General features: G+C 41.9%; 1 protein-coding gene across 1 annotated transcript in view; it reads right to left on the reverse strand.

The window, feature by feature from the left end:
- VPS13D (vacuolar protein sorting 13 homolog D) overlaps positions 1 to 21,857 on the reverse strand; it is a 280,525-nt gene that overhangs the window by 105,536 nt on the left and 153,132 nt on the right. The window contains exons 57-63 of the mRNA XM_045298953.1: positions 21,166 to 21,282; positions 20,355 to 20,504; positions 16,126 to 16,275; positions 15,240 to 15,336; positions 12,464 to 12,612; positions 3,956 to 4,090; positions 2,587 to 2,754 (exon numbers count right to left, since the gene is read on the reverse strand). Of these exons, the coding sequence (XP_045154888.1) occupies positions 2,587 to 2,754; positions 3,956 to 4,090; positions 12,464 to 12,612; positions 15,240 to 15,336; positions 16,126 to 16,275; positions 20,355 to 20,504; positions 21,166 to 21,282 (966 nt within the window). The remainder of the gene's footprint in view (positions 1 to 2,586; positions 2,755 to 3,955; positions 4,091 to 12,463; positions 12,613 to 15,239; positions 15,337 to 16,125; positions 16,276 to 20,354; positions 20,505 to 21,165; positions 21,283 to 21,857) is intronic.

Consider the following 21,857-nt stretch of genomic DNA (forward strand, 5'->3'; position numbering starts at 1 on the left):
GAAAATGGAGAGCTTTAGCCCAACCACATACACACACAATCATAAGTGCCCTGAATGGGTCCTGAGTTGATAGACCCAGCTCTGTCAGCTACCATTTCCAAAGTGAAGTGGCGGTTTCAGGTTGCTTTTCTTGCTCATCTTAAAGACCTATAGACTAATTTTTATAACACATATAAATTACACAGTAATTCCCCTCAGTAGCAGCCGGTAACTCCCAACACTGATTAGTTTATAGCCCCCACACCAGAAGCAAGCACTCTAAAGGGCCCGACAGTCTCAAATACCGACTACCCTGAAGTCCATTCCAACTCTGAGTGACCCAATATGGAGCACTAAAACTGTCCTCGAAGTTTTCCTAGACTGTAATCTCTATGGGAGCAGACTACCAGGACTTTTCTCCCATGGAGGGGGTTGATGGGTTTAAACTAAAGTTAGCAGCTGAGAGTTTACTATTGTGTAACCAGGGTTCCTTTGGAACAATCACTTAATGGAAATGTATTGACAACAGAGGGCATAACATCCAATAATGTGCATTTTCATTGTCTTTATATTTTGTGTGTGTGTGTGTGTGAGAGAGAGAGAGAGAGAGAAGCATTAAGCCCTTTCTTCCTAAGTTCTATTCTCATACTACTAACACTCAAGTTTCAGAGACCGTTTCCAGGGGAAAACAGAAATCCAGGAAACAAATGAGACTTTCAAAATGACAAAGGGTAGTCCTTTGCTCCAGGATGTTTCCGGGGAACCTTTGAGAAACCCACACAAGATCTGGACATTTGAGAAGCTATGGGGCACCTTAACCATCTCTTTAGCCTCATCCAAGAGGTTAACTGGAGAGGATTCATCATGACCAGGGTGGTCCAGAGGGAGTCTGAGTCTCCTGTTATCCGTGCTGGAGCTCTTCCTTCTCGGTAGGCTGTACACTACCGGCTTTCATATAAAGACCAATCATTGTTCCCGGCAACTGAAGTATGGACATTTTACACTGAGGCAAATATAATGGTCAAAGTAAAAGCCAACTTCTCTTGTTCAATCTGTAATTTTCGAAGTCTTCATAATGTCACATCTCTTTTTATTCTTAAAATAATTTGACAAAGTCAGTGTATTTCTACTCCAGGTTGAGAAATATCTTTCTGCACATTTGTCTTTCCAATTAAATGTGAACTCGGGGTGCAAAAACCAAGAAAAACACTGTAAAACAGAGGAGTCACTCCTATGTTACACTTAATGTAAATAAGGAAAATTTAGTAAAGATTTGAAATTATGTGAAACTATAAATGTTAACTGCACCTGTTTACATCAAGTCTGACAGCGGAAGCAGGAAGGGGAGGAATTTATACCACCCTCTCCCACCAGCAACGCTATGAGTTACTTATCTGTCACCCAGTCTCGAAAGGTGGGAGTTATTACGAACCTCAAACCAACCAGCAGCATAGCTCACTGAATACACTGAACTGACTAAAGACCCATCATCTCTATCAGATAGTTTAGAATCAGGAATAAATTCTTAGCTTTCCAACACTGCTAATAAGATTATCGGGCAAAATCAAAACATTAGTTGAATCTAATTTCTGGTTAACTATGAAGCATCATCAAACGGTCTATGGTAAAGATGCTTTCACTTCCTCCTGACTCACAGTTATAATGCCCCTCAGATCTGACAACAAACTCCAAAGCAAAGAAAGCGCTTGCTGTGAGGAAAGTATGAGTTGAGAGGAAGGAAGGGGAGGAAAGCAGGGCTTGACTATGAAGCAAATACCAATTATCCTTCAACTGACTCTTGCATTTCTTTAAACCTCACAAATAAAACCAGCTCCTGCCAGGAAATGAAATTGCAGACTAACAAGATGCTCTCCAAATGCAGCAAGAGACCCGCGGATTACCCCACTGTGATGTTACTTCTGGGTTCAGGTGACACCCAGGTTGCTTCTCTATAGGAGGTCACATTCAGTTTGGACTTCTTCCTCTAGACCAGGGGTCCTCAAACTTTTTAAACAGGGGGCCAGGTCACTGTCCGTCAGACCCGTTGGAGGGCCAGACTATAGCTAAAAAAAAACAAAACTATGAACAAATTCCTATGCACACTGCACATATCTTATTTTGAAGTTTAAAAAAAAGGGGGGGTGGAGGGGGGTAAAAACACCCGGCAGCCCAGATAAATGTCCTCGGCGGGCCACATGTGGCCCGCGGGCTGTAGTTTGAGGACTGTGGGGAATGACGTAGATTTCAGGCAAGAAAAGGGCATACTTAGGTGCTATCTTGTAAAAAGCGAGTTCATTCCGATCGAGGGTGCAGGTGTAATGATGTGCATGGAGACCAGGATAAACGATAGTCAGAGCCTGGACTACCACAGTGGAAATGAAGAGGATGGAAGAAGGGATGCTTCAGATGCAGCCCCACCAGACCTGGTAATAGGTTCTCAGTGGGGAAGGAAAAGCAGGGCCTTTCGGCCCTGAATGAAAGGCTATAAAATGTAATTCCTTACAACTTATTCATATAAAAGAACTTACAAAACAAAAAAAAGAACTTACAATGAAGTAGAAAACTTATGGAGTCAATTGTAGTAGAACTGTCCCTCTACTTCCTTACCTTGGCAGCAGAGTTTGAAACGCCATGTGTAACATTTCTGATAAGGCCTCCAACATTTCCATACTTTATCAGTCCAGTAACCCCTTCTGAAACATCATTCAAGAGCCCCATGGGATTACCAAGAAAATCCACTGATCCCAAGATTCGAGCTGCTTGGCTGAGAAGTTCCTATCAAATGAAAGCAAGAGAGAAGAAGAAAATCAGCAACCGTTTGGATCTGCAGGCCAGACCCATGTAGAAGCATTGGCCATCAGTCTTCTCCTCCATTCTCAGCACCACTGACAATCACCTTTGAACACTTCCCCCAAACCAAACCCGCTGCCACCAAGTAAATGTTGACTCATAGTCACTACATAGTTTCCAAGGCTGCAGTCTTTACGGAGGCAGACCCGCCCCATCTTTCTCCTGAAGAGGAGCTAGTGTGTTCATTCCAACCTTCCAATGAGCAACTGAGTGCTTAAACACTGCACAACCAGGCTCCTTTGTAAAATCCTTACCAATTGCAAAATAATCTTCCCTTTGATAACCTTCCCCTAAACTCTCCAAGTACTCTCCAAAACCATTTATGATAAAAATGGCTAGGAAGCAAGGAATATTCTTGACAAACATTTACTAATTTACTAGTGCACACATATCTTCCTTTCCGTCCTTCCTCTAAATAGAGACATAACCAGTCGCAGATATAATTTAAAAAGAAGAGAGTGAGGTGGATTGGTAGCTCCCCCATCAGCTGTGGAGAAGGCAGACTTATCAAGCAATTCCAGAGATATCTGCTCTCTCACTCTCCTTGCAGTTAGGTGGGAACATCATCAGCTAAGGGTGAGAGAAAAGGAGGGGTAGGAAGGAGTAACAAGAGTAGCACTGACAGCTATGAAATTTCATAGCACTTTGAACTATCTATTCGTTGAAGATTACTATTCTGGTTTTTTGTACTTTGAATAACAAATACAGATGGGAGACTGCATAGTCTGAGACAAAAATTTTTTGAAGTTCAACTCCAGGGCAGAATCTCATAGGCTCTAAGAACACTGATGTGGTTGTTGAAAGTAGACCCATGCCTGGTAAATAAAAAGTTCACAGTATTTTGTGTTATCATTAAAGCATCAATTAAACCATTAACGGTTGTGACTAATCTGTGAATCAAGTTCTGAGGAATAAGACTAACAGCTCATAAGTCAAACACAGTTTCAGGGTTTTCATCATGTTTATGGGCTTCCTAGGATGTGACTTGACCCTAAGCTCAACAAACAGAGCTGAAATGTTTAACTGGGCTCGCAATTGCAATGTCTTAGTAATCAAAATTCTCAAATCACGACAACAGGCTCATTCTGTTTATGCTCCAGCCACGAAGTTTGTCGACAAAGCTCACCTCCTGGAAATGTTTGAGGATATCATTGATGATGAACTCCTTGGTCTCATAGGGATGCACCCGAGTAAATGGATCCAGATTTATCACAGCGTCTTCAAACCGAATCAATGGGAATCCTAAGGTGCTTTTGAGAGCCTAGTTAAGGAAGAAAAACGTGACATGTTTAGCCATATTGTGGCCTTCCTGGGCTAAAAGTGACATTAATTTGCCAACAAGAGTCAACGTTTTGATATTTATAAATAAGGATTGTGACTATAATTATAAAGGTTTTCTAAAAAAGAGATTAAAAATATATACCTATATCACCCAAAGTCGCTTCTATCACACAGAAATAAACACTGTTAGTTTCACAGCATAATTCCTCCTGGCTCACATTATATCTGCGTGCTTATTATATTTTATTTTTATGAAGTATACCACCTGCACAGAAAAGCATATGAATCAAATGTACAGTGTGACAATTTTTCCCCGAAGCACACATGACCATGTAACCACCCCCCTAGATCAGAAAAGACCACCTTGGGACAGTGCCCATTCTTGTTCCCATTGCCTACTCCCACTCACTACTGTTGTTAGGTGCTGCTGGGTAGGTTCTGACTCACAGTGCTCCTATGTACAACAGAATGGACACTGACGGTCCTGTGCCATCTAAACATCACTGTGTGGGAGTCTTCGGTTCCAGCGCCCAGGCACCATCTGCTCCCTTTTCCCTAAATAACTACCATCCCAACCATACATTGGCGTTCCTGGCTTTGATTTTTATAAAAATGAACTAATTCATGGGTCCTCTGTGCGTGTCACTTCTCAGAATCAACGTGAAGTTTGTGAGTCATTAAGTTCTTGCATATCAATATTTATCTAAACAACAACAACAAAAACCCCCACTGCCATTGGTGTCGATGTTGACTCACAGCGGCCCTAAAGGACAGGGCAGGCCTGTCCCTGATAGTTTCCAAGTCTATAACTCTTTATGGGGTAGAAAGCCCTGTCTCAGTAATTACCGTACCTTTAAAATAAGCATTGGAATCTGATAGAAGAAGCTCTCCAACTTTGCTCTTTTTCTTCAAAATCAGCTTGGCTATCCCATACTTTTAATCACCGTGTAAATTTTAGAATCAGTATGTCAGTTTAACACAAGAAGACCACACAATAGATCTGAAATATTGAACTAACCTTACATTCCTGGAATAAACCCAATTTGGGATTATAGTATCCTTCTTATACACTGTTGTATTTGATTTACTTGAAATTTTTCTTCATGAAGAAAAGGTCTACAATTTTCCTCTATTTTTTTATTACTTTTAAGCTGATGCCAGGGACTCAAGTAGAAAGAAAGTGTTTTGAAAAAGATGATGACAACATATGTACAGAAGTGTTTGACAAAATGGATATATGAATGGATTGTGATAAGAGCTGTAAGAGCCCCCAATAAAATAAAATTTAAATTAAAAAAAATACATGGTTTTATGGCAAATTTCTTGAATATGCTATATGAAGTTATTTTAAATCCTGATTCTGATAATGCCAACATCTGGATTACATATAGGTTTACCTCTAGTATCTATTTTTTCTCTTGGTCCTATCTCTCAGTCAGTCTGGTCATTTGTGACTGAATGAGACATTGTGCATGAAAAATTATAGAGACTTTCGATGAGCTTTTCATTTTGGGCAGGTAGTTAAAATAAGGGCACAATACCTTAAACCACTGAGGTTTGGGCTTTTTTCAAGACAAGGCTTCCATGTCTGTGTGACCTGGTCCAGTTGAGTCTTTGTCATGTCCAGTGTAGCCCATCAGTTGCCTCATGTGAAAACCAAAGCCATTCCCTCACTTTCATCCATAAAAGTGCTGTAAGTTCCCTTTGTCCCTTCAACGTCTTGTTATTCTTTGCTTAGCTTCTCTTACAATGGTTCCCTTCAAAACTGATAACATTCTGAAGAAAAAAAAGCAGCTCACACTATTGGGATCCCTGCTTTGCATAGCCTTTCTCAGTGAGATATTAGCCTCTCAAGTCTCAGCTCTCTTATTAGAATAGTCTAACTTTTGCTTAGCCAGTCCCCAAGAGACTGTCAAAAGCTTTACTTAGATTTTCTTTTTTGCATCTGCTTTTTGCCTGGCTTCTTTACCTTTCTCCCAAGCCCTTACAAATTAGAACTACTGTACCTCAAAATAAAAGCATAGGATAAAATGCTGGGCTTACCCTATCAAATGTCCCTCTTCTCATAAATCTTACCCACTTGAGTCCTAACTGCCTTGGTAATTTTTCAGTACCTTCTAGGAGATTGTTCTTTCTTCCCCCTATCTAGCTTTCCTTATCGTTCGTTCCCAACTCGTCTGTTTGAGACTGTCTGCATTGCTAGATATGGTTTATTTTCTGATTATGTTTTCATTTAACATGATTGAAGTTCAAGGTTTTTTAAAGAGCGTGCCAAATAGTCTTCCCTTTTAAATGTGAAGATACTTTTTCATTTTAAAATGTTAGTAAATCTCAGACATGGTCGGAGTTCATTCTTAAGTGGGGTAGGAAGAATGAATCTGATTTTATAATTTTCCATATGGCTATCTAGTTAGTCTAACAATATGCATCAAAAACGTCTATGTATTCTCCACTGAATTTCAACACCTTCATCATATATTAGAATTTTAGACACAATTAATATCATTCTATTCTGTCCTCATGTATTTAAAAAGAAATTGCAAGGATTTTCAGAGGCAACCTTAAATTATTTTGGAATAAGAGAATGCTTAATTAAAATGAAATCATAAACTAGAAGAAAACATAGATACAATTTTCTACAACCATAGAGTGAGGGAAACTATTCTGTGATTCCAACACAGACAAATGAGTAGCACATTTGACAATATAATAATAAGAGCCTTTCTATAACACATAAAAGCATACAAAAAGTAAAAATAATGGCAACTTATGGCAAAAGTAAACATATAAAGGGCTTCTAAAATGAGACAGGATCATAACATCAACAACCTGATAGAAAAGATATATTAATTCATATGACATTTAATTAAAATAATAGGATAATTAATTATTTTCAGAAGAAAATAGCATTATCCTTAAACCTATAAATTAGAGAAAGGAAAGGCAGAGTAAAAGAAGATAAAGAAGAAGCAAACAGAAAAAATGTGAACCAGGAAAGGCAAAAGTCAAGAATAGGGAAGCCAGAATATGGCAGAGGGCTCTAGATAATAGGAAAACTAGGCTTGGTGCTTTGGGAAGTCATGCTACTAACTAACTTCATAAGAAACCACATAAGAGATTGAAGAGCATATTCTGGTAAATACAACACTCATATTTTTAAAATAGTACATCATGAGAAATATTAAGAGGATGACCTAAGACCAACTAGCGAGTTATTAAGTAGTATAGTTAAGACTTGAACATGGTCGTTTTTGCATTATCAACTACTTACTAGTGAAAAGCATGCAAGCCAGAAGGACGGATTCTATTATTGCTCCTGAGACGCTTTCTGCTGGTCCTTCACACATGCCTCATCACAGCTCACGGTGACTGACAATGACGTGAGCAGGCTTTCTTTGCCCAACTTCAAGGTGGCCACGCTGCTTTGCCTGAACTTGGTCAATATGCTAGGAAACCTGAATACTGATACAACTCGGAGAATGATTTCTTCTCAAAGAAGAGGAAATGAGACCAAAACAAATGCTTGTGATAAAGAGTTTTGCCACAACTTCCTCAACGCTACCAAACACACACAGAGAGCCCCAGACTTTGAAACCCCTGCAAAGTCGTCAAGACCTTCAGGATTGGCACTTCCCCTTCGATGACCGACATGCTTGGTCTGACCCTAAAGTAGAAAGTCACTTTCCTTGCTCATTTACTGCTTGGTCCTCCTGGGATGGAAAGTGCTGAGATGCAGCACTGTTGGTGTGAATTATTCTGCCACCTTCAGGTCAAAGTGCAAGCTAGGAGGAGGAGAGCGCCAAAACGACTTCATCAAATACAGCAGTGTACAAAGTTGATGCCTATTTATTTAAGTAGCAGACCATTTCCTGTAATAAAATGGGTTCTGGAGAAAGCAAGGCTGTGTTCATGGGTTTCTAATAAAAATAGGAAGCTGTCTATTTCTACCTCCCCAGACAAAGGCTATTGGGGCTTTCTGCAAACAGAAGGTTGGAAGGAGGAATACCTGTTCAGTGCCATAAGGTCTCAGACCACAAGCTATGCCCTGGGCCGTGTCCTTTCCTCTCTCCGTTTATCTTGCGTTAAACAAAACTGTCTGGAATTCACTCTTTAAGGGTTTATTTAGGGTACATAGTGACTGTTTAGTGAAGCAGGCTATTTGCCCATTTCCCTCTCGGGACAGTGTTTAAAACTACAAGGATATTTCCCTCTCTAGCACTTTCTGAAATACAATTAACAATACTGGACCTTTTTTCCTTTTAACAAATCTGGTTTTTATTTAGGGAGGGGAGGAAAAAAGTAAAGGGTCTGAAGTTTCCCAACAAATTATTTCAAGCCTTTCAGAAGACAGTTTTAGGCTTTTTAAATAGTGTCTTTGTTTGAAACTCCCCCTCCACCCCCACCCTCGCTCTAGTTCTCCTTCTGACCATTACAATGTGGGTTTTCTTCCAAACTAGCCCTTCTTTTGTAATCCCCGATGCCCTAAGTGGGAAAGCACTGCTGCAGGCCACCTTGCAAAACCTTTTTAGGACTCCTGGTTTCTTCGGTCTTAAAAAAAAAAACACAAACTACCTAACATTTTTTATGTCACTGTGCAAACTAACATATAAACTTGGGAGAATAATGAAGAAGATGGGGACCAGGTGAGGCTGTACTTTGGTCTCTGCTTTTGCAAAATGGAACCAGCAACTCCTGCTTCGCCCATCCCCGAGTAAGGAATTCAATGGAGAGAGGTGTGAAGATACTCTGATTCCTCCTAGACTGACACTGAGTATATGGGCACAATGTACTCTTTGGGGCTTTTTCAGCCTCACTCTGGCCAGCAGTCAAGAAAGTCCAGGTTAATTATTCCTTCAGTCCCCAAAACATCCTGGTCCCTTGGGTCATAACCTGGTGACTTCGTTCAGGGAGAAGATCTAGTTCCGAAGCACATACTTGTAGCGATAACATATGTACCGAAAAGAGTATACTGTCCCTCCTAAGAAAAGGGGATCACTGCTAGCAAACTCTGAATAGAGGCCGTTTTCTTATGAGTCCCGGGCTCCAATAGGAGTAGTTGAGACACAGTAAAATGGTAGCTTTCATAGGCTGAGAATTAACTCTGAAATCCTTCTTCTCAGTGCCCTTCCTGAAACCTTGACTCACTGTGATCACTGGGCATGACCCCCACCCCTGGGCCACGTACATACACCTCGGAACAGGGCTGCTCCACTTAAGTTGTTTAACAATCATTTTTATAATGCCTTGCAAATGTACAGTGCAGATGAAACAATCAACTTAAATAATCTCCAGTTGACTATATACGGAGCACACACTCACGCATCCATACCACAGAACCCAGGGCTCCAAGCTGCTTTACCTACAGAAAATCATACTGTTTATGGATCTGGGGAAAAGTTTTCGGCTGGGAACAAACAGAATAGAATAGCTAGGTGTCTGTGTTTTTCAGTAAGATGATTTAAAAGAAAGAAAAGTCTCTGCTCTCAGGAAATGCTTAACATTGGTTTGCTGGGTGAGGGCCAAGTGATCTGGGAGAAATCTACTTTATCAAACAAGCCCATTCCAGAAGGTCAGCAGAGTCAAGTGGCTACTTGGGGATATTAGGAAGATGGTGGTTTTCCCATGGTTTTCCCCCACTCCCCTGCTAATTATAAGTATCTTCAGTCTCCTGGGAAACATGAAATTAAAGCAAATTAAGCAGCCAGCCAGTGGTGAATGGGGCAGGGCCCCCAGTAACTGCTCTCAGGAGGTCGCCTGTGGGGTGGGGGTGGGGGAATCACTCCTCCCCTGGTCCTGGCCAGCACACCCCAGAGCCGTGGGGCCGACCACTACCTCCCCTTCTCTTGTACTCCCCCATGTGATCACAGGTTGACCAAATTGCTGTCTCATTACTTAAAAGTCTATTTTAGAAGTTGGCAGAGTCTGGGCCATGAGGTCCACACATGGGTTTAGTTAGGGCCCCAAGGTTTAAAACAAACAACGCCAAAAAAAAAAAAAAGAAACCCAGAATGCATCGCCAACATTTGAAAACCAGGAGATTCCACATTAAAATCCAGATTTCCGGCTTCTCTTTTTTTTTTTTTTTTAAAAAAAAGGCCATTCTGGTAGCCCTGGCTTCCCCCATGACAGTAGGGGCTGCAGCTGAGCAGTGGCTGTCCTCTACAGATGAAGCACGTGTGCACAGTGCATCCTGCCCCCACCACAGTGCTTCACTGTCTCCTTACTGGCACCCGGAGTTACAGCTCCAGGTCTATCAGTTACTTGCACCATCTCTCTGCTCTGTTCTTGCTCTGAAAGACCATTTGGGAAACAGTGGGGAGGTGAGGAAAGAACCATAACGAGTGGGCCCAAGCTTTGGGCAGGGAGGGGAGGCAGACTTCCTACAATCACCTGGATTCCACCCGTGTTCCTCTCACTACCAGACTACAAAAGCTTGAGTAGCAAAACATTTTGAACCCCAGTTTTCCTGCTCATCAAACAAGGGGATTGTGAAAGATTCCTGTGGCTCAAAAATTCTGATTCTTTATACTCAGGCTGGCAGGAGACTCTAGTGAAAAAATAGAGACTATAAAGTTAGGCAGACTTGGATTTGCATGCCAGGCTCCTGCCTTACTTAAAGCAGATTTTACTGCTGAAAATTGGTGCTGATGCTTAGGATGCATCTGTCAAGCACACAACAGTGGATGGTGGATGTTCTTATTCCATCCTGAGGAAGTGATCCACAAGGACACACCCAATGAGTATGTAGCTGAGATGTTCCAAGTGTCCACCAGTCAAGGAGAGAGGAACAAAAAGCTAGGAGGGCAGCCAGGCAGGTTTGGGCACAATATATGAAGTTGTCTTGCTTTAGTTTTTCTCTTCTAGCTGAGGGCACACCTAGGAAAGCAGGCTTTTCCCCTGTGAAATAAGCCAGGAGAAGATGGGCTGTCTGCCCTTTGCTGCGTTTACTCTCTCCTGTGAGTCCTCAATCTGTAGCAAAGTCATATTTAAGGATTATAAAGAAAAAGAAATATAGGTAAACAAGTGGCCATCTAGCTCAGAAGCAACAAAGCCCACATGGAAGAAGCACACCAGCCTGTGTGATCACAACGTGCCGAAGGGATCAATTATCAGGCATTAAAGAACAAAAAAATCATATCATTGTGTGCTCACCTCCCCGATACGATCAATGAAGACAAATGGGTGCATAAGCAAATGTGGTGAAGAAAGCTGATGGTGTCCAGCTATCAAAAAATACAGCATGTGGGGTCTTAAAGGCTTGAAGGTAAACAAGTGGCCGTCTAGTTCAGAAGCAACAAATCCCACATGGAAGAAGCACACCAGCCTGTGTGATCACAAGGTGTCGAAAGGATCAGGTATCCAGCATCAAAGAGCAAAAAAATCATATCATTGTGAATGAGGGGGAGTGCAGAGTGGGGACCGAAAAGCCCATCTGTAGGCAACTGGACATCCCTTTACAGAAGGGTCGTGGGGAGGAGACAAGCCAGTCAGGGTGCAGTGTAGCAATGATGAAACATACAACTTTCCTCTAGTTCCTAAATGCTCTCCCCCTATCATGATCCTAAATCTACATTACAAATCTGGCTAGACCAGAGGATGTGCACTGGCACAGATAGGAACTGGAAACACAGGGAATCAGGATGGATGATCCCTCCAGGAGCAGTGGTGAGAGTGGCGATACTGGGAGCATAGAGAGAGGGTGGGTTGGAAAGGGGGAACCCATTACAGAGTCTACATATTACCTCCTCCCTGGGGGACAGACAACCGAAGAGTGGGTGAAGGGAGACGTTGGACAGTGTAAGATATGACAAAATAAAAATTTATAAATTATCAAGGGTTCATGAGGGAGAGGGGAGCGAATGGGGGGAAATGAGGAGCTGATGCCAGGGGCTTAAGTGGAGAGCAAATGTTTTGAGAGTGATGAGGGCAACGAATGTACAAATGTGCTTTACACAATTGATGTATGTGTGGATTGTGCTAAGAGTTGTATGAGCCCCCAATAAAATGATTTTTAAAAGAAAAAGAAATATAAAGGAGTCAATAAAACCTGCCTGACTCACAGCAACACTATAGGACAGAGTAGAACACTATAAGACAGCAACACTATAGGACGAAGGTTTGTCAGGAGCCAAGTCTTTACTGGAGCAACTTCATGTTTCTTCACAGGTGCTGCTGCTGGGTTCAAACCATCGATCTATCAATTAGCTGGCAAGTGCTTCACCAAGGCACCACCAAGGCTCCTTTATAAGTCAACAAACCTTCTGAAAAAGCAAGCCCAGGAACACACCATCTACAAATGACAATACTGGGCAGACGAGGCAAAGCGGCTTTGACATCCCAGGGCTCAGCTCACCTTGAGGTCCAAGGGCAGCTTGTTGGAGGTGAACACACTCAGCTTGATCTGGGGGATGTTGATTTTGAGATTTTCAAAGTAGTAGCGGATTGGTGTTCCACCTTGTTCAACTGTCTTCTCACGGAGGGTCTCGTCATACTTTTCTACCTCTGGTACAAAGACAGAAGTCTTAAAAACACGAATCTGCCGACGTTCATGATTCAGATACTTACATTCACACTGAAAAACTTCCTTGGGAAAAACAAAACAAACTTCCAGCTCTCTAAATTTAGTTTTCAAGGGCTCAGTTATGTGTACATATCCAGCTGTCATTTCTTTGCAAAAGCAGATCTGTTTCATGTTGTTTACCAAAAGGGTAGACTAGCTTACTCTTTTAACTTATGACTCAGTATCATCTGGCAGATCTCAGCTTTGGGAAAAATAATCCAGGTGGGGAGGTCAAAGGTCATGGTGTATTGCTGGCAGTGGGCTTTCTAGAAACCATTATTATGATTACTACCAGTGACCCAGATCATCTACTTCATGAGATAATATCCAAATAGGGATGTGGAGTGTAGCCTAACCAAATCGCAGCGAACAATATCACCAATGAAATAATAAATGCAAATGAAACATAACGTCTAAAAAGAGACAGGCTACCGATTCATAAAATGACTCCCTCCTCCAGGTAGACGTCATTTAAGTGGGATAGTCACAGCAGATTTTTTAATTGTTGTCCCCTGCAGTAAAAAGGATTAACACAGGCGAACACACAGCAATGTGCTCTTTATACAGGTGGTTCCCGATGTTTGATGTGGTTCCAGGCCAATGGCCCCATTGGAAGTCGATTCTGATGGTAAGCCTTTTTTTTTTTTACGTTTTCATTATTATTGCCTTTATTGTGAATATCATTAGAAATCTAATCTTTGAACATTAATGATCATGCACTCCAAAACTGTATGGCATATCTATTACTAACAATAAGATATACCCAAAAGGGAGGGATGGGTTTCATATGTGCAGTGCATTATAATTCAAATACAGTGCAAGGCTGAGACTCCAAAGCTTGATGACAGGCACCCTGCAGGGGAAGTTGGCTTTCTGTGCCTCAGAAATAAAACCAGAGAAACTATACATCCCTCGGTCTCAAACAAATTTATGCTGCACATTACTTGCATGGTGGAGGAGGTTTGGGGGGACTAAAATCCAGAGTCATCAAGTCGATTCCAACTTATAGTGACTCTAAAGGACAGGGTACAACTGGCCCGTGGGGCTCCAAGGCTGTAATCTTTACAGCAGCAGAGTGCCTCGTCTTTCTTTCTCCTCAGAGCCGATGGTGAGTTCAACCTGTTGGCCTGTCAGTTAACAACCGAGCACTTTAACCACTGTGCCACCAGGGCTCCTGAGAGGGGGAATAGATTAAAAGAAGAAAAATGCAACAGAGACCTGCCTGTCTGTGTACAGTGAATAGAAACAGCCATGGGAAGGAGAGGAGATGCTCTAATAAATAGGTAAAGGTAACACAAAAGTCTAAATTCACTATATACTGCCCCTTATGCATGGGGACAAATCTGCGTAAAGCAACGATAATAAAAGCCTGTGCAAGCAAATTGAGAACAAAAGTGCCCAGGAAGGTACCCAAACAGAACAGGTAATGAGGAGGTAGGTCTAACTGGTTCTCTGACTACAAACAAACACTGGCGTTCCCATTCCAAGTGGAAAATGCCATATTAAATAGGCAGGCATCTTGTTCTTGATCCCAATTTATACTTACAAGCTTCTATTCTAAGTCTGGAATAAATGAAAAGAGACACAACGTTTTCCTTGCACTGTGTGAATGTACATACGCAGGAGTATGTTCACATATTTCCTCTAGCCACCATGGGCAGATAAACATAAAATGCCTGTCTTATCATTTCTCCAGGCTCCATATTTAGCTTCACCTTCAAATAGCTAAGCATCACTGGCTTCTTTCTAAGCTGAGCATATACAGTCCTACTCAATCTCAAAGCAGAAGAAAAGGCGGTTGAAAATAAAGAGGTAACAGTTCGAGCATTTCTGGCGAAGCTGGAAATCTGGGTTGTCGAGGAGCGTCCCTTACTCTCCTTCCAGTAACCGGAGTGAAGTAACAAGAAGCTCTGTAAGTACATCACAGCATAAGGGTACAGAAGTCAAAAGTTAAGAAGGTGATGCTAACCAATTTCTTTTCTCAACTAAATCAAAGGAATTTCTGATGCCTGCTCTGTTTAATAAAGATTAGGAAGCATAGTCCTTTGCTAAGTGACTAGCATTACTGCTGTTACTAGCATTACTGCTGGAGATGAATTAAAATAAAAACAACAACAACAACAATAAGAAGCAAAGAGAAATGGTACATTGTTTCCCAAAGACTTACCACAGTGGTTTCTCAACCTTCCTAATACCCCAACCCTTTAATGCATTTCCTCGTGTTATGGTGACTCCTACCCCCACCCCAACCATATAATTATTTCCGTTGCTAGTTCATAACTGTAATTTTGCTACTGTTATGAATTTGGGGACCTCTGTGAAAGGGTCATTCGACACCCCCCCCAAAGGGGTCACGACCCACAGGTTGAGAACCGCTGGATTTGCCAAGATACTCTGATTGGCTGCCACGGTACACGGGTCTAACTCAGACAACAAGCAATACTGAGACAAAGGAAAGTGGGAATGCAAACCTTAGCTTGTGCTGAGAAGTGGAAAGCAAGCCTGTCAAGCATCCAAAAGCCATCATTGGGCCAATTCCCCGATATGAACACAGAACAGTCCACATTACCTGATTCTGCTTGATCATAGCCGAAGAAACTTAGTAGCTTAAGGAGCAGTTTCTCCTCAATTTGCACAGTGAACCTCTGGGCTGTGATCATCAAATGCTAGAAATAAACAAATTCAGATGAACAACAGAAGGAATTTGCATCTGGGCCGTTTCAAAGGCTCCAATGACATAATATGGTTTCATGACTCACATTGTTTCATAGTCAGAGACATATTAGAAGTGATTTCTGGTTCATATATCTCTCATTAACCAAGAACGTCAGATGCTTAGTAGGTCACTCACCATCCTATCATCTAATCTAAGGGTATCTGTGTCTTGTTAGCGGGGCCCACAGTCTCAGATGCACTGTGTTGGGGGAGCTTGACACTCCCTTGGCAGCCACTGGTTGAAGGAATAGCCTGAGACTTGTAGATTTGGGGGCTGCTTGTGGGCTTGATTTCATCAGGACTAGTGACAAAAAAATAAGCAATATGTAAGCCACTTCTTAGGTTGGCTCCCACTTCGTTCCAAGTTAGCTGCTAAAATAACTGGCCTACACATGGAGGCATCTCTAGGAAAGAGTTTATCGCTTGAATTATCTACTTTTAGTAAACAACACGTCAGCTTACACAGCAGGATCTCTGTCCTCAGGTCACAACCCTCCTATCACTTTTCCAATAATCTCTGGCTTATTTGATTTTACGCAACACGTCCAGAGTGTGCTTAGTCCTAATCCATCTGTGAAATCAAGAAAATAAAGTGCTAAGATAAGGAGTTCTTTCCAATCTCCTTTCCCAATTCAGAAAGTCATACGTGGCTTAGCCCTCAGCACCCTGTACTGCCTCTCTGTGAGAGACCCAAATCCCCTCTGGCATGGTACCAGCCCCTCCAGCCCGCCACAGACTACCTTGTAGATGTTGGTCAGCGTGCTCTTACTGGGGAACTTCACAGCGTTGACCTGCACCGCGGGGCCTGTCTCAATGACTTCGTTCTCGTTGCTCAGGGGTGTCACGTAGAGCGTGAAGGGCTGAGTAGTACCAATGAGCTGATTGTCCACCTAGTATATGCAAAAGGCACAAACAGAACTGACAAGTCACTCAATTTTCATGGTTAGCTTTTAGTGGAGCCTTATAATACACAAGCCACTCAGAAAGTACCCTTGCCCCTTTATTCTATTTCAACAGCAGCTGGGAAAAAGATTCTTAACAAAGACCAGTAATCATAATAAGTAGCAGTAACAACAACCCACCACTCATCTGTCCATTTGTGGCTTGCATATTGCTGAGATGTTAGAAGCTATCTCACCAGTATTTCAAATACCAACAGAGTCACGCAATGGTTGATACGTTTCAGTGCCACTTCCAGACTAAGAACAGACTGGAAAGAAAGAACAACGCGTCCACTTCTGAAGGGCCAGTCACTGAAAACCTTATGAAGAGCAACAGAACAGTGTCAAGTACCATGTCAAAGATGAGCCCCTCAGATTGGAAGGCACTCAAAATACAACCAGGGAAGAGCTGCCCCCTCAAAGTAGAGTCATCAACGTAACTTATGTAGATGGAGTAAGGCTTTTGGGAGCTACAACTGCTGATAGGGCATGAGAGGAAACACTGCAGGCACCCATTAACAAATGGAACAAGGAATGTGCAAAGTATCAGGTTGGAAGACACCAAAACGAAACGGAACACAAAAGAATCAATATCCTAGGCAGTGATTAGTTGAAACGAACTAGTATTGCCCATTGTAAGTCCAACAATCAATGGGTTTACTACACCAGGAATAACACCCCAAGAGGAATGGCATCATGTGAAAGTCGGACTTGTGAATAAAGAAGACCACAGAAGAACTGGCAGTTACATGATGGTGTTGGCAAAAAATAGTGAAAATACCAAAGACTTCCAGAAGAACAAACAAGGCTGTCTTGGAATAAGTACAGCCAGAATACTTCTTAGAAGTGTCGATGGCGAGACTGTATCTTATATACTTTGGATATGTTTATCAGGAGATAAATCCCTAGAAAAGGACATCCTGTTTAGTAAAGGGTCAGCAAAACAGAGGAAGACCCTCGATAAGACCGACTGAAACAGCTGCTATCACAATGGGCTCAAGCATAACAATGGTGAGGATTGTGCAGGACCAGGAAGTATTCCATCCTATGGTAACATAGGGTCCCTGAGTCACAACCAACTTGACAGCACCTCACAGTACAACAAGTAATGTAGCAGTAGAAGGTATACTTCATTAAGTACCATAGGCCAAACATGGCAGTTAGCTCATCTGTGTCACATCAAGTCCCTGGAAACCTGGACTATTAAACCAAGGGCTTCACTGTAGTCCTTTCCACAACCTCCTGCGTACTCTCACAGCGCTTATTTAAAGCAGCAGCAGCTAAGGAGAGAGAGAACTTTGCTTAAGGCCATAGCCAACTTGAATCCAGAACCCAAGGCCACTCTATCAGTGCTTCCTTCTTGCTCCAAAGTCCTTCAAGTAAGATGACTAAAATTAGAGATTCAGTAGCTCAGATGGCTACCGAATGGAAGCAATTCTCTGTCCTAAAATCAACTCCCCTCTCAGGAATGAAACGATTAAGTCCACGGCATGAGAGATTGCTCTATTCACCCAGCCCCAAGAAGCACCATAAAAGTACACTCTCGGCCCACAAGTGCTTGTGATCGTCAAAAGTTTACTCCAACTTTCTCTTTAACTGAAGGTCCACACCAGGGAGAGGAAATGAAATATTCTACAGTATCTGTTGGGTGCCCCTCAGCATGCTTTCTTCATACCATCACACATACATATCACTTACTACAACTCTGAATGGTATTATTGCTCCTCATTTTACTAACAAGTAAACAGAAGCTTAATTAAAGAAAAGTAAAAAGCTAAAGAAACCAATAAAGAGAAAAGTGGGTCCTTGGGTATTCTCTATAAAGGTCAAATAAGACAGATAGAGAAACAGAAAGGGTAAGCTTTTGACTTTCTAGCCTGAACGCTATGCTATCTGGGATGCATGATAAAAGAAAATGTACCTATGAATTATAATAAGAGCCCCCAATAAAATGATAAAAAAAATGAGAGTGAGGAGCACAAAATTCCTTCACGAGCAGGTCATGATTGAAAAAGTGGTAGTTGAACCTATTAGTTAAACCTAAGAGTGATAGTTGAATCTGTTGTTTTCAGGCTTAGGCTATCAACACAAAGCAAGTTTTAGAAGATGTAGCGATCTGCACAAGAAGATAATACAGCTTCCTAAAATCTCCTTTATTCTCTAAATTCACTTAATAGAATTAAGTTGTATAAGGCAAACTGGAAGCCTCTGTAGGGGTTTTACAGCCTATCACAGATCCTGAGCTAGTAAACGCTAACAGGTTGAGATTTGTAGCATCAGGAGAGAAAGTAATCGGAACAGCCAGTTCCTCCCCATGTGTACAAAGGCAGTCTAAAGAGAGCCTTTCATAAAGGAGTAAGATGCAAGTAAAATTTGCCTAGGGGAAAAAACATCAAGAAAGAAAACACATTCTGAACAGGGCTGTCGGCTCTGACAATCTGGATGGAAGTGCACAGTATGCAGTCCTGCGGTCACATCGCACTTCCTCGGCAGTGATACAGACTGTCCACTCAGTAAAGAACCAGTCAGCGATGTAGCAACGATGACAAATACAACTTTCCTCTAGTTCCTAAATGTTTCCTCCCCACTCCCACTACCATGACTCAAATCCGACCTTGCAGGTCTGGCTAGACCAGAGGATGTACACTGGTACAGATAGGAACTGAAAATCCAGGGAATCCAGGGAGGATGAGCCCTACAGGACCAGTGGTGTGAGTGGCGAAACAGGGAGGGTAGAGGGAGAATGGGTAGGAAAGAGGAAGCGATTACAAGGAACTATATGTGACCTCCTCCCTAGGGGACGGACAACCGAAAAGTGGGTGAAGGGAGACGTTGGACAGGGCAAGATATGACAAAATACCAATTTATAAACTATCAAGGGCTCATGAGGGAGGGGGGAGCAGGGAGGGAGGGGAAAAATGAGGACCTAGTGTCGGGGGTTTGAGTGGAGAGAAAATGTTTTGAGAATGATGTACAAATGCACTTTACACAATTGATGTGTGTATGGACTGCGATAACAGTTGTATGAGCCCCTAATAAAATGTTTAAAAAAAAAAAAAGAACCAGTCAGGACCCACGGAGTCCTCCTTTTGAAATGTTTCCCAGCCACTGGTTCTCGGGACCCATTCCGATCAGGGTAGAGATTCTATGAAGAGAAGGACTTCACCTAGGATGTTATCTGGGTTTTGAACCGATTCATTCCAGCTTGCACTCCTGTAGAGAACTTGTATTTCCACCCTAGGTATACTTCCAACGCAAAACCACTCTCATTGAGTTGATTTGAGCTCATGGCAACCCTGTAGGCCAGAGTCCAGCCATCAGGTTTCCAACGCAGCAAATCTGTGTGGAAGAAGACTGCTACATCTCTCTTCCGCAGAGCGGCTGGTGGGTCTGAACCAGTGACCTTTCTGTTAGTAGTTACATGCTTAATTACCATGTGACCAGGATTCCTACATTGGAATAAGATCACCCAGGGATCTATAAGAATCTATACTAGACAATCTTCCATTGATTAACAGCGTGCTTGTGTGTGTTTGTTTTAGAAGCAGAGCACCTAGTCTGGAGAAACTAGAGGCCTCACCTCTTGGTTTCCACCCCTCAGCGATCCTATCCTTGGTTGCCTGTTGGGACCACTGTCTTATGTATTTCATCGGGATTTGAGGGCTGTTTCAGGTTCAGAGAGTAAATGTGGTCTCTGTTACTTTTTCTTGGCCCACAGGAGAGGTCCAGTACCTTTTCCCCCTCTTTCAATTCCTCCCACTGATAGCTAGGCAATTTCTAGGGATTTTATTGTCGCTTTGTTGCCAAGATTCAGAACCATGAATCACCTTCCTTTCAGAGTTGTGATATACAGAACACTTAGGGAGACAACCCTAGAAACATCCATCTCACACAATGAGTCTTCTGAAGGCCACAATAAGGAATTTTCTGTGAAGCATTAAAGTTTTTAGAACATAAAACATGGGGATCTGGTTGGGTATGTAGCATGAAAAGATGGAGGTTATGCTTTCTGAAAATGGACCCCTCACCTGTACATCCTGGATGCTGAGTTCAAGCATGTGACTAGTTGCCAGCTGTGTATAGTGCACATTGATTCCTGTAAGCGTTGCAAAGACCAGTTCTTCTGGGACTTTATTAATTAAGGACAACCCAATTCCACCTTCTAACTTCACAAGCACCTGAAGAGAAACCAAAATACGCACACTGACTACTGTTTACAACAGAGCTCAAGGTAGCCTGTAAGTACAAGGAAAGAAATGGCTTTAAATCCCTCTGCCTCAGCAGATGAACATCACATAGGTGGGGCCTACTATTCACCTTGTTAGCTCAAAAACCATCATCTCACTAGATACTCCCTCTAGGCTCACTCCCCAACTCAATCAGAACTCCTGGTAACTGATGTTACCTCAGTCTGAGCACTCATGACACTCTGCATTCTACTGTAAGAATGTAATTATTCAAGAATTTCCCTCCCTGTTATTCATTGAATTCCCATAACATCCACCACAGTGCTTGTCACATAGGCACTTGACTTTTAAAAGAAAACCCATGTCTTATTCTCTTCCTTAAATTCTGCTCTAAATGCCATATCATTTGGCTTCTTTTATTGTGATCTTATTTTAACAACATTTATTATACTCTGTTCCACATAAACTTTAGCTATCTTTAACATATTACATATTAAGTCTGTCAAATATTAAACAATGCCAAACAACATCTACCCTGAAGAATTCATAAAGGACAGAAAGGAGAGAGTAGGTCAAAATGGAGAAAATCCCAGACCAAGATTTTATCTAAACAAATGGATGATCAAAGAAATGTAGACCATTTAAAACTTACTTCTAATTCCTGTTCTGTATCTGGATTCCTTAATTTCTGCAGCTCTTGCTCAGTAACAGGAAGTTCATCCACTTCATATGATGAATGGTCACTTTTCCGTTGGCTGAAATCTGTTACCTAAAGTCAAATAAAACAGTCCTAAGAGGGTCCATTCTTCAGTAGTGAAAGCCTATGGAAGTTACTGGTTTCTAAAGCACTGCTAAAGTAAGATTTTTTTTTAATAATGACGCAAACTTGGTGTTAAATCTACGCAGCAAAGTTAAGATGTAGACACATGAAAACCTCATCTAGAGGGGTTAGGCATTTATCTGTAGGTGATCGAAAAGTACAGCTCTAGTCAAACAAACCAAACAAGTTCACTGCCACTGACTCAATGCCTACTGTTAACTGCCCCTGTGAGTTTCTGAAACTGTAACTGTTTACGGGGGTAGGTTCTAGTCAGAAAATGCAAACATCAAAGACACCTGATTCAATGTCCTCTCCAAAACTAGTTTGTAAAGAGGTGCTGTAGTTTATAATGAACTGTCTCAGAGTTTCTCTCTTGTCCTTAGTTGTCTAAAAACAAAATGTCTTGAAAAATCTTATCACTAGTACAGGAGAGAGATGCCCCCCACCCCCGACCCCCCAAGCACCAGAATCATGCTATGTTAGACAGGGTTCTCTAGAGAGATAAAACCAAATTGCTGATAATT

Source organism: Echinops telfairi, unplaced genomic scaffold (genome assembly GCF_000313985.2).
Source record: "Echinops telfairi isolate 266 unplaced genomic scaffold, ASM31398v2 ScPeMD7_7457;HRSCAF=8495, whole genome shotgun sequence".
Lineage (NCBI taxonomy): Eukaryota > Metazoa > Chordata > Mammalia > Afrosoricida > Tenrecidae > Echinops > Echinops telfairi.